Below are 19,072 nucleotides of genomic sequence, written 5' to 3' on the forward strand. Positions count from 1 at the left end.
CTACACCAGCTTTTGCAAACATCTTCACTGCATGGCTGACTTCATTAGGTGTATATTAAGAGAACTCAGAACAAGCGAGCGCATGTTTGCGAAATCTTTGTGCTGCTATACAAAAATAAAAACTTTATCCAAAAACATCTCTAGCTACCTTATCGAGTCACATTTGGCGTAAACGCCCCTCAATGTGAGACCGATTTCTTTCAAGACTGCGACCTCGCTCAGCCCAAATTTGATTGCAGTAAAACGATCAATAAACAGGCGTCCTGTGCTCGGTTTTAAAAACGATTGATCGTGTCCCTTGTGGTCACATATAGTTGGCTGCGTTAGTCGAGAAAAAGTCTTGTTCTTATTCTGTTTAAATCTGAAATTTTAATCAAAGACGAGATGGTAACTAGCTTGTAAACAACTATTTAGAACTGCATAACAGAACGAGAAACGCATAACGGTAACCGAATTCTCGACTTAAATTCGTAACTGAAGAGATATCCCTATGTAACGAAGCGGTAATTGACTTCTCCCGGGTTTGGCAAGACAGTGACACCTGAAGGCAAAAGTTTGCGGCTTGATATTCCGGTACCTGATCCTGTGGGCATTATAAGCAAGCAGATTTTAAATGACGCTATTTAGGCATTTCTAGCAGCAGCCTGGTTACCCTCTTTGTTCAAAATTGTGGATGTTGTATCCCAAGCAAACTTCCACTTCGTCTGTTGAATCCATTTCAATAGTACCCGATGAATGAGGGATTGGTACAGGAATTCCATTGCCAGCATCATGCTCTGCTGGTTTTACAGCGGACTCACATGTCGGGTAGATGATTTTCGACTTATTTTTAGACGAAAATCCAGCAATATTTGTTGTGCAAAAATAACAATCCGATGTATGGTTTTTAGGTTCTCGCCAAATCATAGGTACCGCAAACGGCATGAATTTCTTCTTTCCATTAAGCCATTGGATTATATTGGCATAGCAGATGGTACAGCAGATGTGAGGTGCCCAGTTCTTGTCTTGGTCACCAACTTTGCAACCAAGGTAATACTTGTAGCCAATCTTGACACAATTGGCAATGTTTCTTCGCTTGGACTTCGGCGTAAATTTTCCACAAAAATAGCAGAAGTTATTTGGGTGGTTCGTGCATTGTCTTCATCGTAAACAAAAAGCTTAATTCACAATCAGTTACAAACTAGAAATTCTGCAAAACAGTGATGTTGTTGGTTTATCGATACAGCCTACAATCCACTCCGCAAGTAGGCTAAAGATTTGGAATCAGCATCCCAAAGTTAGTCTAGGTAACATATTTTCATTTGAAGAATAATTTTGATGTTGCCCAGTGAATTATAGAAGTAGACCATGTCATGCCCAATTGCTCTATCGGACACGTCTCCAACGAAATCTTGCAGAGTGTAGCAACTAGCAATGCATAACATTGATAGAAGCTAAAGCGTAAGTTAAAATTTGTGAAAACTAACAAAAATTGGAATTGATGTGGTCATCGCCGTTCGATTTGGAGCGTAATGTCCTGGGACTGTATGAAATTTTCTTTCGAGATTCAATTTAGCATGAAAGCTGGCAGTAATTTATCAGATCGATAAATACAAGGTGACGCGCGAAGGCAGTTCACGATGCCAGCTGGCAGCAGTAAATGTGCAGCTAAAACCTGTTCGTAAGACATGAGTAACACTATCTGCCTGAAGTGAAACTAATATTACATCACATTTTTTCCCAGTAATGAAGGACACAAGTAAAAGTTATCTCATTTTATTCAAGCAAGTGTGCGCATTTTAGCAGCTACTTGTCCAGCAATTCGGTCCAAGTCCCTCTGCCCTTGTGGAGTAATTCTGCGGCCTCTGTGCAAAAATCATGCAAAGATTAAAAGTCTATGCTACAACATAACTGACATTTGTGAAAATAGAATTGTAGTAAAATGCCGGCTAAACCAAATCTTTACTATTGTCATGTAAGCACAAAAGGTTCTTGAAATAAGTGAACACTCGATATAGTATCAACACCGCATCAGTGAACACAAGTTCAGTGTATATTCCCAATAAGCAAAGTTTTGTTACTGATCAAGATTACCCAATTTCATCCTTGCTAACCAGCTTCACACCTTCCAAAGACTGAAGGGCTTTTCTGGCAACTGATGAACCTCCGGGGCAAAAATGAGCGGGTTTCGTTCCTCGTCTCTTACGACCTGTTTAACAGAAAAATTGGTAATTAAGTCTAGAAAGTCGCAACCTAATTATAACAATACATGGTATAACTTGATTAGAAGGTCAATTCACATTCAACACATCAAGTTAGGAGAAATTTGACATATAAAACAAGGCATGGCATGGTGCAGTGTGTGTAACGTTCAAAATTATGAAAAAAGTGATCAGCATATTTATGAAATCACCTCCGTAGATCTTTCGGAAAGTTTTCACGCCAACACCACCGCGAATGTACAAGTGTCGCATGATTGATGCACACCTAACGTAATACCAATCTGGGTTGTAGGGTGCAAGTTCTTTGTGTTTGCCTGTCTTCACAAGATCTACCCATTCCGGAACCTTTAGCTTTCCAGACCTAGATAGAAACAGATCAGGAATTTAGTAACACAAAATCTTGCTTGCCAAGGTAAGACATTACCTTGATAATATGATGTTGAAGAATTGCAACGACAATTATATAACCATGTTATAAATCTGCAGTGCTACGCTATTGTTTTTACGCAAGGTTATGTAATAATTAATGAATTACAGGTGAACCTGGTAACTGTTGACAAAGTGGAGAGAAATGAACAACACAAGAAAACTTTTTCAGCCTTATGATAAAAATTTCAATGCCACACCAGCACTATGTAACATTTGCAAGTCATGGTTTGATAGGTTCTTTGAGAACTGAATTTGTGCTCATGCATGTTACTTTGTCACATACTGCTCTTCCTGTTTAATATTCAAAGTAATGATTTTCACTAGAAATATTACAATTATCTAGTTTAGTTGCTCTTTGACCTATGGAAATATCAATCAGATTCTATGCTGCAATCTCATGACCACAGACATCCTATTTACAAATGTGCTTTACGATTTACTAAACAGTGCAGTTGTTCTGTGAAAGCTTCAGACACATAACTCTTATTATGAAATGTCATGTGCCAGTTTTACAGACTAATTCAAACAAAAAGAAATACGAAATGACTTATTTCACCACAAGTTAAGGTCATGCAATTAACATAAATAATTGTACCACGCCAAAAGACTACCTATTTCCTGATTGTAAAAATTGCTCTTTAAAGGGAGAAACAGGCCACACAAAACAGATCAAAAGCATAGTACAAAATAAAGCGTTATTAAAAATCTCCTGCGCAGTTTGCAAACTTTCGAACATGGCCCATCAAATAAGCTATGTAACAAAATGGTAATTTTAAACAAAAAATGAATGGAAGCCGATTGTCAACATCATAGCAATTTCAGTGTGTTGTGCTAACTTATTAGCAGGATGATAACCTGAAAAGTAGCACAGTTTTTCAGAGACATAAATTTTGATTTGACGGCATGTATTGATATCTTAAATTTGTTTTATGTTTACAAATTAGATTTCAAACAACCAGCTTTTCCTTGTTTGTTTATTATAAATCAGCGTGACCGATAAAATTTCAACATGTAGTCTAACGAGTCATGTGCTGAAGTTAGGCAAAAAAGTTAGGATTCTTGGATTCGCATTGCGTCACATCTGGTTACGCTTGATTAAAAAACTCCCGTGCAGTTAACAAACTTTCCAATCTATAAATGCAGCAGGTATACTTCTGAGTTAGTCTAACAAACCGTTCATAACTACCTAGTTTCAATTCTTTTACACCAGGGGTTCCCAACCGGTGGTACGCGGGGCTTTTCAGGTGGTACGCGAGCAGCTCTCTGTTGCATGTGATATATAGTAGTATAACAATTTAATTTTGAGTTCCTAAAATATGCGAACAACACTTTTATTTCTTTCCGTACTAAATTCCCTGCACTCAGTAAGCTACTTTTGTCGATCTTGCTCCCTGCTGTCATTGTTATTAATACAATGCTGCTGTGCGAACTTAATGGTGTCTGTGACGAAACTATTATGCGTGCAATGTGAATGGTGTCTGTGACAAAACTATTACGTGTGCAATGTGGTCTGTGCAAATGCAGAATTGCGTTTATTCTGATGTTGGTTGGTTGTTGTTGGTTGCTTCTTCATACCCTACGCTAGCTTCCCATGCTGTTCCACAACTACTGATTTTGAATAGTAAAAAGAGTGTAAATTAAAAATAGTGGTACGTGTTGGCAATCCGTGGTGGCTAAGTGGTACGAGAACATAAGGTTGGGAACCCCTGTTTTACACCAACAAGCACCTAGTTCAACCAGATCAAAGCAAAGCAAAGCAATCCATTGCTGTTAAAAGAAATGACCTCAGAATCTTCATCTTCCAGCTGACAATCTTAGGCCTATCGTACTTGTGCAGGCTTTCTGTACTCGATACCAACTTTTTTATTGAATTTCGCCAAGAGTAATTATTTCGAAGAATCGAATCTTCCATGACGTTGAAAAACGTAATCGTTCAGCCAGAAACAACAGGCAATTACACAGTAGTAAAACATGTTTAGTTATAAAGTTACCTTTTTTAAATTAAGCAATTACTCCCCTACAGAAAAATATTCGAGTCCACCAACTATTTCCTTGTCTACATAAAAAACCTTGTTATTTTCCTATCTTCCACATGCAATTTGTGGATTACCTGACGCTCAGTTCAGTGTAACCGGATGTGACGCAATGCAGATCCAAGAATTATTAGTTAAATCCATAAAATATAAGTTGAAAAATCGAATATTAAGCAGTTGGGTTAGGAGTTTAAAACTCTTCTGAATCTTTTGAACTAAACCTAACAATGACAAAACACATTGTGCCTAACCTAAAACCACCAGATTGGAAAGTTTACTGTTTTTGAGTGAAAAATCCCCTCGTAATCGAAATGAAACAATAACCATTTTACATTTTAATTCTTATTTTCCGGTCACTTAGCAAAGTTCAATCTGGTAAAGCTGTAATTTCCACAAAATACCGTTAATATGAAACAAAATTTAAATGTTTTCTATCTCTCTAAAACCCGATACTTTGTACCGGCGAACAGATATTTGCATAATTCCTAAACCTGACAGCAGCAGTAAATACAAGACACAGTCGGGTATCGGGTTTTAAGGAGATTCAGATTTTAGACTTACTTTTTCAAGTGAGCTGCAAAGGCAACCACAAAGTCTTGCTGATTGACGTCCTTAACCGTGACTGCAGCCATCTATATTGAAAAATGTGTATGGTAACAACAACCCACAATCGTCAACCGGGTGTTAGTCGAGATAGTAGAAGAAAATTTAACAAATATAAACTTGAGCAGAAACCAACACCTCACCTCAGCGTGTCCAGATCGAAAAGAATTGGCTCACTGGAACAAGTTACCATATAGAAATCGAACTTTGTGCACTAAGTAGGCTGTGCACGTTTGAAGCGAAATTGCTTTTGGTTAGCTTATTTTTTGTTAAATTCTATAACAAATTATTATTAATATTGTAATTTATTTTTTTTACGGTTTGAATAAAACAATTGCTTTTGATTAATTTTTCCAAATTAAGGCCCATCAAATTAAAATATTTTAGAAGAAAACATGTAAAAAGTATACTCATAGAAATCACATAATGCTGAATCAGGCAGGAGCCAACTGGACAATTTTTGCAAATTTTACCAAATATTACGTACAATTCTCAATAATTTTTTATTTTACGTTAAACTTGAAGGAGCTATGTTGACCCAGCTTAATCAAGCGTACGAGATAGCTAGGTAAAATTGATTTGCGAGAGATTTCAGTGTGGTCTCAACTGTCCCTCACAGGAATGGCGAAAAATTAAATGAATGACAAAATGTCTCTCAAACTTTTAAAAAATACGTAGTAAACATCACTTGCGTTAACTACAAGCGTAATAACATTTAAATGAAACCTTAAAAATTGACTTGCCAATGTGAGTAAAACTATTTTTAAAATCATAAATGGCTGCAGTTTCGGAACATAAATGGAGCCTTTGGTATGGTATAATCTTTATCCTTGAATTGAGAGGTCTTTGCACGACGGTAACCCGGCGATGATTTGTCATCGCTCAAGCCCTGGTTTGCCGAGCTAACCTTTGTGCAAGTTCTTGATTGTCATGCAAGCACTTGATTTTTGTTTTTTTAATTATTTATATGGAATTGCCCGAATCTACAACTATTCACCAGGACCACTGAACAGAAGCGTCGATAACACCCTGCTCAAAGACATTATAACAGTAGCGGTACCGGATACCCAACACAGGCCGCATTGTTACAAGCCCAGCTGACATAGCCTTAAGACTCACAGGATACCTTTCTTTCTAAATTAATTTTTGATTCACGAGCTTCTGGTACCAGCCTCCTGTACTACAGCAATAATAATGGCAAAGTCGGTCCAATAACTTGTTGACAAGCAAGATAAACAATTTACTATAATAAATACGACATACTAAGCAAAAAACATAAAGTATTTGAATTTTCAATAATAACAATGCAATATGACATTTCAACCATAGCATGGAGATTTGCGGATGAAAGTAAGCAACTGAACTTTTTGCAAATTTCATCAAAACTTGAACTAAAGCAAAAACATCATAAATGAGTTGTGTATAAATTTGTTGAATAAAAACTAAAATTTTATCATTTTGTTATGAGTTTGTCTAAAATTCTCTGTGCAATGAAAATGTACTGTCCAGTTATGAAATTAACAAAGCAACCTTTATTTCCAAAACAATGATCCAACATAAATTTAAAATTCCGCCAGAATTGATGTCACAAGCAATATTTACAGAAGCATCTTTGTTGGGTTTTCCAAGTACTTTTTGAAATGTTGTAACCATTGCGCGCCAACAGCACCATCAACTACTCTATGATCACAGCTAAGTGTAACTGACATCAAAGTTGCAGGACGTAATCTGTTAAAATAGAACAAGATCTGTAAGCGCCAATAACATCAAAAAACAATACACAATATTATTTCTGAGACCAATTCGGATCATGAAATATCAGACAACATCAGTTCGAAGTCTAATTTTAAAACTTTGTTAATCAGGAAGCTCAATGACAAAGGTAAGCGGTCGGGTTGGGATAAAGGACATGGCAAATGTTGGTTAATGTTTTAAAAGATTTTAGCGATTAGATAAGTCTAGAAGAGTAAAAGATGGATCTGGTTACATCTAGTGCAAGACTACTTTGACTAATGTTGAAAGACATGAAAACAGTTTCAAACAATCAAAATTTTTTCGGTGAAATGGTGACAGCTTTTCTAAAATTATTGCATAAGGTTTGCAAGAATCTGCAATTATCTTACCCATTTTCTGCATTTGCATCTGGCAGCAATTCTCTCCTAGCGGCACCAACTGCCAATATGCAGGCTTGTGGAGGATTGATTATAGCACTGAAGTGTTTAACACCAAACATACCAAGGTTGCTTATAGTGAAGGTTCCACCCTTTATTTAAACACAACGTTGCAATGAAAATGTCGGCAAGTATCAAGGTCGTATGGAAAATAAAAGTAACGTGATAATTAACGCGATATGAAAGCAGTGGTGGGATTCAGCCGATTCGTTCGAACCGGTTCTTGGAATTTTAATGACCTCTGCGAACCGTCAGTTAACAAGTGTAAGTATAGGCCTATGTCTATATATAGGCACCGAGTCAAGAAAAATGCTGCTAGTGAGAGAACCGGATGTTAAAATATTTGAATCCCACCACTGCTTGAAATTGAATTAAAGCATTGTAGACGAAATGAATGTATCATATGATAAAATTTCACAAAATCCAGCCTTGGGACTTTTGTAAGTAATAATCTTTCACTCCTACCAACAAACCAATACCTGGAACTCTTGTGGTTTCAATTTCCCATCACGAGCTTTGGCTGCTAAAGTCATCACATCATCCGATATTGAGGTCAGACCCTTCGCATGAGCATCAAAAACAATCGGAGTTATGAGACCAGAATCAGTGCTAACAGCAATGCTCATATCAACTTTATTGAACCTGGTTAAAAAGAAATATTTCAATGAGTATGAAAAGTAAAAGAAATTACACAGAAATTAACTAATGTTATTTTTGCAACGACTGTTGATGTGCTTACTAATTTTATCATGAGCTTACTTCCTAATAAAAGTCTCTCTCCAGGAAGAATTTGCTTCTGGTACTTTGATGCAAGACAATGCGGCTGCCTTGATGATAAAATCGTTCACCGACAATTTAATACCTGACATGAACAAAAAAATAACCTGTAGCAGACAACTAATATAATGAAATTATTGAGCTCTTATGAAGTAACAACAAAAATATCCATCAATTTGTTAACTTTTGCATAAGGCTAAGGATAGCTGATATGCACCTTCCCAGTTATATTACCTTCTTTTTCCAGGTCTGAATTAAAAGATTTTCTTAATGATAGAGTGCTGTCCATTTCTATATCTATTGTGAGGTAATAGTGTGGTATTGTTGATTTTGACTCATGAAGACGTTGAGCAGTTACCTATGGTTTGCAGGTGAAAATGTTCATGGAAATAATATTAAAAAATGTAACAAAGCTGTTTGCAAAAGCTCAGTACTTTCCATAAGTGCATTGTGCTAAGGCTACATAAACATATGAATTTATTTAACTATTACAATAGTTAACATATGAGCACTGAACACAGTATGTATATCACCCAACAGTCATCTACCTTTCTAATGTTGGAGAGTGGTGTATCAACATAGCCTTCCTCTGTTAATGTTGGCGCAGCAGAAGCAGCTGCTGCAGGCGTAACTACAGGCTGGACAGGCACAGCTGGCAACTCGGCAGCTTTTGAAAGATCTTGAGCTCGTATTCTACCACCAGGACCAGAGCCAAGACCTTGAAAAGAGAATAAGCTTGACAGCGAGTCAAACATTAGGTAAACAAAGTGTATTATGCTGTGCAATTTCAACTCACAACTATTCTAGCAACAAGCAGAAAAATATGTACATCCCACTAATAAAACGATATTTATTAATTATATACACAAATATTTAAAAATTGAAAATATCGTGGAGAAGGCAACATACCTGCTAACTGTGCCAGATTTATACCCTTTTCAGCTGCCAACTTTCTTGCAAGAGGACTGACAAAAATTCTATCTCCCGCTGGTGTACTTGATGTCACAGGGGACTGTGCTACCGGGATAGGAGGGGAAACTCCCTGAGGTTCAGTTGGTGCTGAAAGGGTAGAAGTTGGGGCAGCAACCGGTGATCCACCTAGACAAAGAAGCAAGCATTTGAGTAGCATTATGGATCTGGTGGCAGAGTTTAAGCCCATTACAAATAAAACTACTATGAAATCACCTGTATCGACATAATTAGCAAATGCAGGGATATCCTCCTTGTTAGTGACCACAATGCAAAGTGGAGTTCCTAACGGAATATCTTTCGAACCTTCAGGAAGCAAAATCTTTGCAAGATAACCTTCAATGCAAGAGATCAAGTAATTAGCAAAAACTTCATGAAACAATATCATCTGTCTTTACCGTTCATTTCTAGTTGATGATTTCAATAGAAATACCGATTTAAGAAAACTTAATGTTCCAGAAAATAAAAGCAATCGAAAACTCATACCTTCTTCAAGGATTTCCATTTCCATGGATGCTTTATCTGTCTCAATCATGGCAATCGAGTCTCCCTCCTCTATTTTATCCCCTTCCTGCTTCTCCCAGCTATTAAAAAACCAAAGCATAAAATTGAAGATGATGAACTTTTTATCAGTATACTAAAACCACATTTGAAATACAAATTTATCACAGGATGGGAATTTGTAAATATTTCTTGATAACATCAACTGCTAATGTTAGTACATCACTGCTAGATTACTCTAGCATTAATGTGGTCTGGTATTTATAATCAACATACGAGACTATGGTTCCGGTTGTCATAGTTGGAGAAAGAGCAGGAAGTGTAACTGTTTCATGGGGTGGATAGTCAACATTACTTGCCACACTAGGCGCTGCAGCATCAGAAGATGGAGCTGAAGTTTGTTCTACAGTTGAACTTGCACTATCTTTCAATTTATCTGTCCAATTAATAACAAGAGGAGGTTGAAGACAACAATTACATAATAAAGATGTTTGTAGTGCATTTTCATTGCAACTAAATTTTATTACTGCCAGGAAGATCAATAAGTTATATTTATCAGCGTAGGTTTACTTTGTAGTTAATACAACATTAAAAATAGCACTCACAAGTATCCATAATAATCCATACTAGTACCTACAGTTTTTACAGAAAATCCAAAAACCTGTAAGTCACAACAAAAAGCTAAAAAGCATAAACTAACCAACGCTAACATCCTTGAAAGCGGCAATGTCTTCATCACTGTCAACTGAAATAGCAACCAATGTTCCAACAGGAATATCTTTGGTACCTTCTGGTAAAATAATTTTAGCTATGAAGCCTTCATCGGCAGCTTCAAAGCCCATTGTTGCTTTATCAGTTTCAATATCTGCAAGCAAGTCTCCAGCAGAGAAGCTGTCTCCTTCTTTTATTTCCCAGCGAACTATGGTGCCAGTCTCCATTGTCGGAGAGAGTGCGGGAAGCAACATCTTTGTGTGAGGTGGGAGGGAGTAAAGTCGATATTGTGGCTTATGATTACTCTTCGCTTGCAACATAAAGTTTTTTTGGCAATTTGGAGCTAAAAAACTGAATTTCTTTGTGACATCATTAAAGTTGCTTGGTTTAGAATGAAATCCAACTGAAAACGCTGTCAGGACTCGGCCATTTTGATGATGGACAACAAACTTTGCCCCAGCTTTAAGCGAAGCACAGTGGTTGCCAATTTGATGCGACAGGGCACACCTCAACATTGTTACAAGGTTTTTAAGATCAATATTACTGCATTAACCTTGCAGAGCCTAGGCCTATCATATAAAAATAGTATCATTACCATACGCCAACCTGCACTGCAGTATAGGCCTATATGTCTGTTCATAAAACTAGGGATCTAGTAAGTGCAGCACAACCATAGGATGCCTTTGTATACTAGACCTCACCTACTCAAATTATGACGTCATCCATAATTTTGCACTTGTATACTAGACCCAAAACTAGCAAATTTAAAATAGTGGCACTGTGGCAGTAGGCTATAGCTGTGGTCTTTTGGAGTAGGCCTAGTGGTGTTACTGGTGTGCAGACTTATCAGCCAAAGTTGCCGTCTATATTACTCCAGACAAACTCATCTTCTGCCTTACGTCGTTCATCTTACACCTTACTGTGGTTTGTGCTTGCACACTGAATACGAGTCATGAATCAAGACCGGCGCAAATCAAGCAACATAGCCCACCATAGCAAGTTCGAAAAAAGTCAAAAACCCATACAGATACAGTGGGTTATGACTTACACAAATAGATGTGGGTTTGCAAGATGCTACTAGGCCTAGCACGACCTTTAGTCCGGTAGGTCGTAGAGTACACGCCTTCACAGAGAAAACAAGCAATAAGTAATGAGCTCCAGTTGAAGAGGGCTTCGAAATAATTTCATGCAGTATAGGCTATACGACAAAGCCTTCACAGTAAAGAAATTGGATACCAATGGAAACTCGATTTTGGCAAGCAGCAACCAAATAAGCAATTAAGGTATGCAAGGGACCTGTCTACACAACCGGAATAAAGTTTGATGGGGGCGATTGTGCAAAAGCAAATTTATCTAAAATCAGAAAGCAATGTCAACTGAATAAAATGGTCAAAATGTTAAGAAAAGTAAATTAAAAGCATGTTTATTTTTTTAATCAATGAATAATTAATAAGCCAACTTGGTGATTTTAATGTAGCATATTCAATGTAAAATCCTTTAAAACGGTCAAATATCAGCCATAAATCGACGTTTTATTGATCTCTGAGAATGACAGGCAAAAGCATCGTCACGTTTAATTGACCAAGAGCAGTCAACTAGCATGATAGCATTCCGCCTCCCTTGATATCTGCATTCCATTTCACTGATGTCCTGATGGAACCAGCGCTCCCTTTGCTAATCGCTCAGGTCACCGAGGTTTTCTGGGAAGCGGTCTACGTGGCTGTATAGAAAATGGAGCTTGATGCTCATGTTAACACCAACATCCTGTAAACTGCTCAGTAAATTAATCACAATCTCTTTGTAGTTGCAAGCTTTCCTATTTCCTAAAAAATTTTTGACAACTTTCACATTTACAGTTAGCACTCCATGCACGGGATTATTTTCATTCATGGATATTGAAAAGTTAGAATCATACATTAGTTTTCTGATCTGAAGGCCATCAAAAATGCCAGCTTTTAATTTTTCTATTGTGGATCCTGTAAATGTGGTGCAAATATATCTAAAACAGCCACCATCCTTGTTGAGTGCTTTAACAAGCTGTTTCATAATAGCCAGCTTGATATGAAGAGGCGGTAAAACTATTTTAGATCTTTCCGCCAGAGGATGAGCTCGGACATTTTTCATGCCAGGTACCAATTGTTCTTTCACAGACCAATTTTGTTTTTTCCAATGGTGGGCCCTAGCTCTGCTATCCCACAAGCACAAAAAGCATGGGAACTTCGTATAACCACACTGCAGCCCTGACAGGAACAGGCAGTTCTTCGCTGTGTGGAGCTGGCCTGATTGCAGAGCATAAGTTTGTATATGTCACGCAAATTCTATTTTTCCTGTTGATATCTTTAGTTTTCACTACACAAAAATACCAGTCGTTGCAGTGGTCTTTTGGTTCTCACCATACCATTGCAACTGCAAACCTTAAGCTTTTTCTACTGTTTTTTGTCCAATGCCGTAAGTGTTCAGCGCAAGTTTTACACACGATGTGCGGTGCCCAAAGCTTGTTTTGATCAACTAGCATTACTTTGAAGTAAGCAAGATAAGCACGCTTTACAAAATCACTGATTGCATGAAACATAACGTTGTGTAACCGTATAAACGATATTATGATGTCACATACAACCAATTGTCAATTAAGGCATGCAACACAGAGCATATGAATTAGGATTTGTGATGCCACACGGAAGTCATAGAGCATTGCTAATTTATTCATTTCGGTCATCACACGAAACGAAATTTTAAATAACTTAAAAAATTGACCTGACAGAGAAAAATCGACTGCAGTTTTGAAATCAGCAACCCAAATTTAGTTTAGAACAGCCCTAGCTCAGCATGCCAAATAGCGTTAAGTTTTTACCTTGTGAAATTGCATTGTCTGCTGTAAAGTGCCAAATTTTTGGATTTTGCATTACGTCAATTGTTTCTGTAAACCGTTAAACAGCAAGTTGCTTTTATCATGACTTTGATCTTTGTAGGGTATTGGCGTTGCTTTGTAACAATCACTTATCATCACTTATAACAACGTACTGTTTTAAATAAGATTACGAATTCCAATGACTAGCTATCAATCAAGTCAGATTAATGTTGAAGTAATAAAGTAAGTCAAGTTTAACGTATTACGAATTGACCTTGTTAAAAAGATTTGAAGTTATTTGTTATATTATTAGTTATTACTAATTGATTGTTGAATTGAACTAATTTGTCACCAAAGTTTCCATTTTTTTTAATTGGAAATCTTGCTGATTTGTGCATATACTGTACATATATCATATTGTGCTGCTGATTATTTTGGCTGACAGAAATTATTTCCTTTCAAAGTTATTCCTTGAACAATTTTAAAAGTTTTCACAATACTTTTTACAGCAGATTTCTTTGTTTTATTCATTCGTTTTCATCAAATTCCATATATCGTACAATTTCAAAAATTTTGTTCTTGATGTTGGGAAGTAAATGCCCTGCAAAATGAAATATTTGTTTTTAAAAGCAGTTTTTAATGCATTGCATCAATAAGAATATCATTTCTTGGAAAAAACAACACTATAAAATAAATAACTCACATAAAGAATAAATATCGCAGGAAACGGAATGACAGTACGCTTTGTTTCAAACAAAAATAACAAATTAGCTAGAAACTAACAAAAACGGAACAAACCTTAATCAGTTGTCATAAAGCTGTCTTCAGCTCGCTATAAACCAACTTCGCCAGCGTCAATCACATCATCTGTACGTTGAATGATGAAATATTTAGCAAAAGTTTAGAAAATTAAAGCGGTTAGATAAAATTAATTATGAATGATAAATAATTATGAATACTTATTCAATAATAGAATTATTCTTGATCAACGTTACGCATGACGATGACGTCACGCATGATGATTGTATTAAATTTTTGTCCAACAAATATTGTCTTGCGCTCAATTATAGGTAGGCCGTATTCTTTTTGTATAGCTATAAACACAAGGTATTATTAGAACTTACCGTCATCGTCCATTAACCTGAAAAAAATGCAAAAAAATCAATAAAATACAAACTAATAGCAAGATCGCACTTATAAATGCATCGTGTTTGTCAGCAAACCAATTACGCTTAAGATCTAAAGTTTCAGTTTAGAAAGTTTTACTTAAAATTACGTAAAATTACGTCATTCTTACTTGTTTTCACCTAGCAGAGGCCCATTCTCTTCAACGCTTCTTTTCACTATCTTCAAACCAGCTCTTCTTCTTCTCCAACCTTCAGTGCTCGTGGTAAGCAAAAGACACACCAGCAAAGCGACGATGATAACTTTGTTCATTTTTATTTTCATTCGTTACAATATATTTACGTCTTCTAAAATAGTATCCGTAATATAGTAATTTTGTCCGTTTAAATAAGTTATAGTAAAAGGTCGTCATTTAAGTATAGAATAATTTAAATATAAACTTTTTAAACGAAAGACTACTTTTAAAATTCCTGACCTCCTCACATATGAATATGTTTGAAGTGATGTGAAACGAATACCGTGATCGACATTTAACAGCAATCTGCCGAACTCATACAAAGAAAGAAATCGTCTTACGGATACCGGAAGCTGAGCGGAAAGAAGTCCATTTCATGATAATTGCATCTGTGGTGTCTTGCTTGATAGAGCGGTCAAATAGCCAAGTAATACTTAGCTGTAAAACTGATACTTACACATAATTAAAAGCATCTGCATTTTGTTGTTGAATATGTATGGTAGCAACTAGCAACATACGATGGTTTACAAAAGTGCCATCAACGTGGGCAAAGTTTGCAGTGGTTATACTTTCATACACATCTTAATTGCTTTTCTTGCTTTAGCAAACAATGAAATAATAATTAATAGGGCCTACTGATTGTTTCTAAGCTAAAAAATTGCTAATATTTTAGTTCATACAAATGAAACGTTGTAACTTTGTTTTCCATGTTTATATATCTTGTTGCATAACTTATTATAAAATCTTAAGCAAGATATCCCAAGGAAATGTTTATCCGAAGACTTCAAAACGTGATTCCTGTCGCAAACACGCTGCCATGTAAACTGATGAATGATGAGTTAAAAACGGAAACTGTCGAACAAAGAAAATTTACGACTGAGCGTAGAATTTTTCTCGCGTTAACAGCTGCCTTACTGTTGATATCATCGCAGACTTTAACCCCAAAAGTTTTAGTTTGATATTATGACTGCTTTTTATAATGCTGTTTTAGCAGCCATCGATTGAACATAGTTTTCGAATTTCCAAAATAGTTTCACATTACCGTTTCGTGTCCTTATTTCCACGCATTACCAGTGTCACAGCAAGTTGGAGACCCACGATGACGTCATCTCTTCCTCTCGTGCGGTCTTTGAAGTTTTTGACCCAGCAACTCAGCTGATCTGCTTTTTCAGTGATCAGTGAGTTGTCTTTCGCCAGAATAGAAGGGCAAATTTCTTACAAGCAGGACCAGAAGCTTGCTTTATGCTTTCACACATGCCATCGTTATATTGCTGATACCTCGGCCAAATCCTGATGTTTTCAACTTAAAGAGAATGTTCCAGTTGTTAACTATTGGTCTCTGAAGAGCTTCATCGACGGATAATTAAAAAAGGGTTTAGTTCTCTACTAAGCTTGACAGCGCTTCAAGTATACTTTCACGATGCAACCATATGCGTTATTTCAAGCACTATCTCTGGCGGCTTGGTATAAGTATATTCGACACGCCATATAGTTTGGGTAACGTTGTAGCCGACATTTGTAAGGAAAACTTTTTTATAGCAAAGTTTATAACCAGATTATGACACTTAAACAGCTTTTTCCAGACCATCGGTTGACTTTGATAATCCTACTCAGCTTTGCACGAACAGTCGACCACTTACACTGGTCTACAAAAACAAAACAATTTTTAGTTGCATGAACTTTGATGATTGATTTAGGATAAGTTTTGGTTGCTGAATCCAATTCTGAGCTCAGAATTGCTCTATCACATCAGGTTTTTTCGCTGCGCATTTTCCCCAATTTCATAAATTGATCAAATTTTGACTTTCATTAGCGACGGTACGGTGAGCGTATAACAGCAACAGATCAAATATTGTTATTGAAATCACCTATGATGAAACCTCGGCTGAAAGTTTTGTTGTAGTACTGAATGACAGAGATTTCGGTTAACTTTAATCCAATGGTTCTCAATCTTTTTCAATCACGGACCTCTTTTCGAATTTCGAAAATATATGTGGACGCATTCATTTTTCTTTGGTAGTTCATTACTTAGTTACCATCTTTATCTTTATACATCTGCCCTGCAGACTTAATCGGCTTTATAAATGCTTTTTATGACAGCACCTTGCTCTTTAGTAAAACATAAACATTGTAAACGATAAACATAACATTGTTCGTACAAGGTAAAATAACATTATGCGCTTTGGCAAATAACCCAAATGTGTGGTCATATAAGCTTGTTTTGAAACATTAAAAGACACAGGATGTCTGCTTATCCAAAGAACCAAACTGCTTATCGTGCTTATCATGCTTAATCTGCTTATCATGCTTAATGTGCTTATCATGCTAATTCTGCTTACTCTGCTAACTTGAAACCAAACGAAAGACAGAGTATAATTTTCGCAGTATACTTTCATTGACTTTATGGAGTCAGTTTGTGTTATTGAGCTGTAATTTTGGATTGTATTAAATACTATGTCAGCTGTCAAAAAGCGTACATGCGCCAATGACCCCAGTATTTTTTGCTACATTTGTGGTTGCTTCACTGTCTCTTCTCAACGACATGAAATTACCGATTTTGTGAAAAGGTCTTATTTTGCTTACTTTAAGGTGAAGTTTGGGGACCAAGATAAAAGTTGGGCCCCTCATAAAGTATGCAGAAGTTGCGTGGAGAGTTTGAGATCTTGGTCTCAGGGCAAGGACAAACATCTGAAGTTTGGTATACCAATGATCTGGCCAGAACAAAAAAATCATCTCGATGATTGCTACTTTTGTCGTGTCAGTGTGAAAGGTTACAACAAGAGGAACAAGCACAAGCTGCAATATCCAAATCTTGCCTCTGCTTTGCGTCCTATTGCACACAGTGACGAAATACCTGTGCCTACCTTTACTCATCTGCCCGAAAGTAGTGAAGAAGAGCTTAGTTTATCCTCTGATTCTTCACAAACTGATAAAGAAGTTTCAGATTTAGATTTTCAACCCTTGAGCTCCTTTTCTGAGCAACCCTTATTGTTCAATCAGTCGGAACTGAACGATTTAATCTGTGATTTAAATCTTTCCAAACAGGCCTCAGAACTGCTAGCTTCACGGCTCCAGGAAAAAAACCTTCTCCAGCTTGGATGTTCTGTCACGTTTTACCGGAATCGAGAAAAGCTATTTCTGAACTATTTTTCTTCTAAAAGATCTTTGGTTTATTGCCATGATATTGAAGGTCTTCTTTTGCAATTAGGAATAGCCAAATATCAACCAGATGAGTGGAGACTGTTTATTGACAGCTCAAAACGAAGCCTGAAGTGCGTGTTACTTCACAATGGAAATAAATATGCATCGATTCCAGTAGGAAATTCTGTGACACTCAAAGAGACGTATGAAAACATTAAGAATGTGCTGGAAACACTGAAGTACAGTGATCATGGCTGGAGATTATGTGTAGACATAAAAATGATGAACTTTCTGTTAGGACAGCAAGGTGGTTACACCAAATACCCTTGTTTTCTCTGCTACTGGGATAGCAGAGCTAAAGATGAGCATTGGATAAAAGATAAGTGGCCAGAAAGGAGCAGTTTAACACTTGGAGAAAAAAATATCATTCATAACCCGTTAGTGGATACCAAGAAGATCATCCTGCCGCCACTTCACATTAAACTTGGCGTAATGAAACAGTATGTTAAAGCCCTTGATCACAATGGAGATTGCTTTAAGTACATATGCCAAGCCTTCCCAAGTCTTAGTGAAGAAAAAAAAAGCTGGAGTTTTTAACGGCCCACAAATAAGGCAGTTGCTCAGAGATCCAAATTTTGCAGCATCAATGAACACATTAGAAGCAAGGGCATGGAATGCTTTTTCTTTAGTTGTTAGTAACTTCTTTGGCAACAGAAAGGCAGAGAACTATCGAGACCTCGTAAAAGAAATGTTGTCCAGCATGCAAGAGATGAAATGCAATACGAGCATAAAGCCACATTTTCTAAAAAATCATTTAGATTACTTTCCTGAAAACCTTGGGGACGTCAGTGAAGAATAAGGTGAGCGCTTCCACCAAGATATTAGAGTTATGCAAGAGCGCTACCAGGGCCGATGGGATTGCCACATGATGGCAGATTACTGCTGGAATTTGAAGAGAGAAATTTACACTACTACCCACAAACGAAAGCCATTAAAACGAAAATTTTCGAGTTCTTAAAGATTGTGGCATTACACTGAATGTTCAACGGTCAATTTCTAGTGATGTTTTTTAACTGAACACGAGGCTTTGTGTTCGTGTTTTGCATGATTAAACGTTCCAGCAGTTCTGATTAAAACAACCTCTACATTTCAAGGCGGTCTCTGATTTGCAGTATTATTTCATAATGAACATATACAAATTATATATTATCTCAAAAACGTGATGTGATAGAAACAAAATAACGCCAGATTCGGATTCAGCGCCCCCAAATTAGGTAAAAAAGACCCAAACACAATCTGCAACAAAAATCGTGTTGACCAGTGTTATA

General features: G+C 36.7%; 2 protein-coding genes and 1 long non-coding RNA gene across 3 annotated transcripts; all 3 read right to left on the reverse strand.

Moving 5' to 3' along the window:
• Positions 1 to 1,739: 1,739 nt before the first annotated feature.
• LOC143446915 (small ribosomal subunit protein eS19-like) lies at positions 1,740 to 5,466 on the reverse strand. The gene is made up of 5 exons (XM_076946773.1): positions 5,410 to 5,466; positions 5,225 to 5,295; positions 2,393 to 2,562; positions 2,074 to 2,188; positions 1,740 to 1,844 (listed from the first exon to the last, which is right to left on the reverse strand). Exons 2-5 carry the CDS (start codon positions 5,293 to 5,295, stop codon positions 1,760 to 1,762), a joined length of 441 nt encoding a protein of 146 aa, XP_076802888.1. The 5' UTR covers positions 5,410 to 5,466; the 3' UTR covers positions 1,740 to 1,759.
• Positions 5,467 to 6,469: 1,003 nt separating this feature from the next.
• LOC143446772 (dihydrolipoyllysine-residue acetyltransferase component of pyruvate dehydrogenase complex, mitochondrial-like) lies at positions 6,470 to 10,988 on the reverse strand. The gene is made up of 11 exons (XM_076946563.1): positions 10,385 to 10,988; positions 9,961 to 10,120; positions 9,670 to 9,767; positions 9,400 to 9,519; positions 9,124 to 9,312; positions 8,763 to 8,932; positions 8,449 to 8,572; positions 8,197 to 8,299; positions 7,917 to 8,079; positions 7,390 to 7,529; positions 6,470 to 6,994 (listed from the first exon to the last, which is right to left on the reverse strand). The coding sequence occupies exons 1-11, from the start codon at positions 10,908 to 10,910 to the stop codon at positions 6,865 to 6,867; spliced, it is 1,923 nt and encodes a 640-aa protein (XP_076802678.1). The 5' UTR covers positions 10,911 to 10,988; the 3' UTR covers positions 6,470 to 6,864.
• Positions 10,989 to 13,743: 2,755 nt separating this feature from the next.
• On the reverse strand, positions 13,744 to 15,085 carry LOC143446489 (uncharacterized). Its single transcript, XR_013113939.1, has 4 exons — positions 14,541 to 15,085; positions 14,368 to 14,384; positions 14,042 to 14,110; positions 13,744 to 13,844 (listed from the first exon to the last, which is right to left on the reverse strand). It is a non-coding gene; the product is annotated as an uncharacterized LOC143446489 (long non-coding RNA).
• Between the last annotated feature and the right edge of the window lie 3,987 nt (positions 15,086 to 19,072).

The sequence above is a fragment of the Clavelina lepadiformis genome, chromosome 2, assembly GCF_947623445.1.
Source record: "Clavelina lepadiformis chromosome 2, kaClaLepa1.1, whole genome shotgun sequence".
Taxonomy (NCBI): domain Eukaryota; kingdom Metazoa; phylum Chordata; class Ascidiacea; order Aplousobranchia; family Clavelinidae; genus Clavelina; species Clavelina lepadiformis.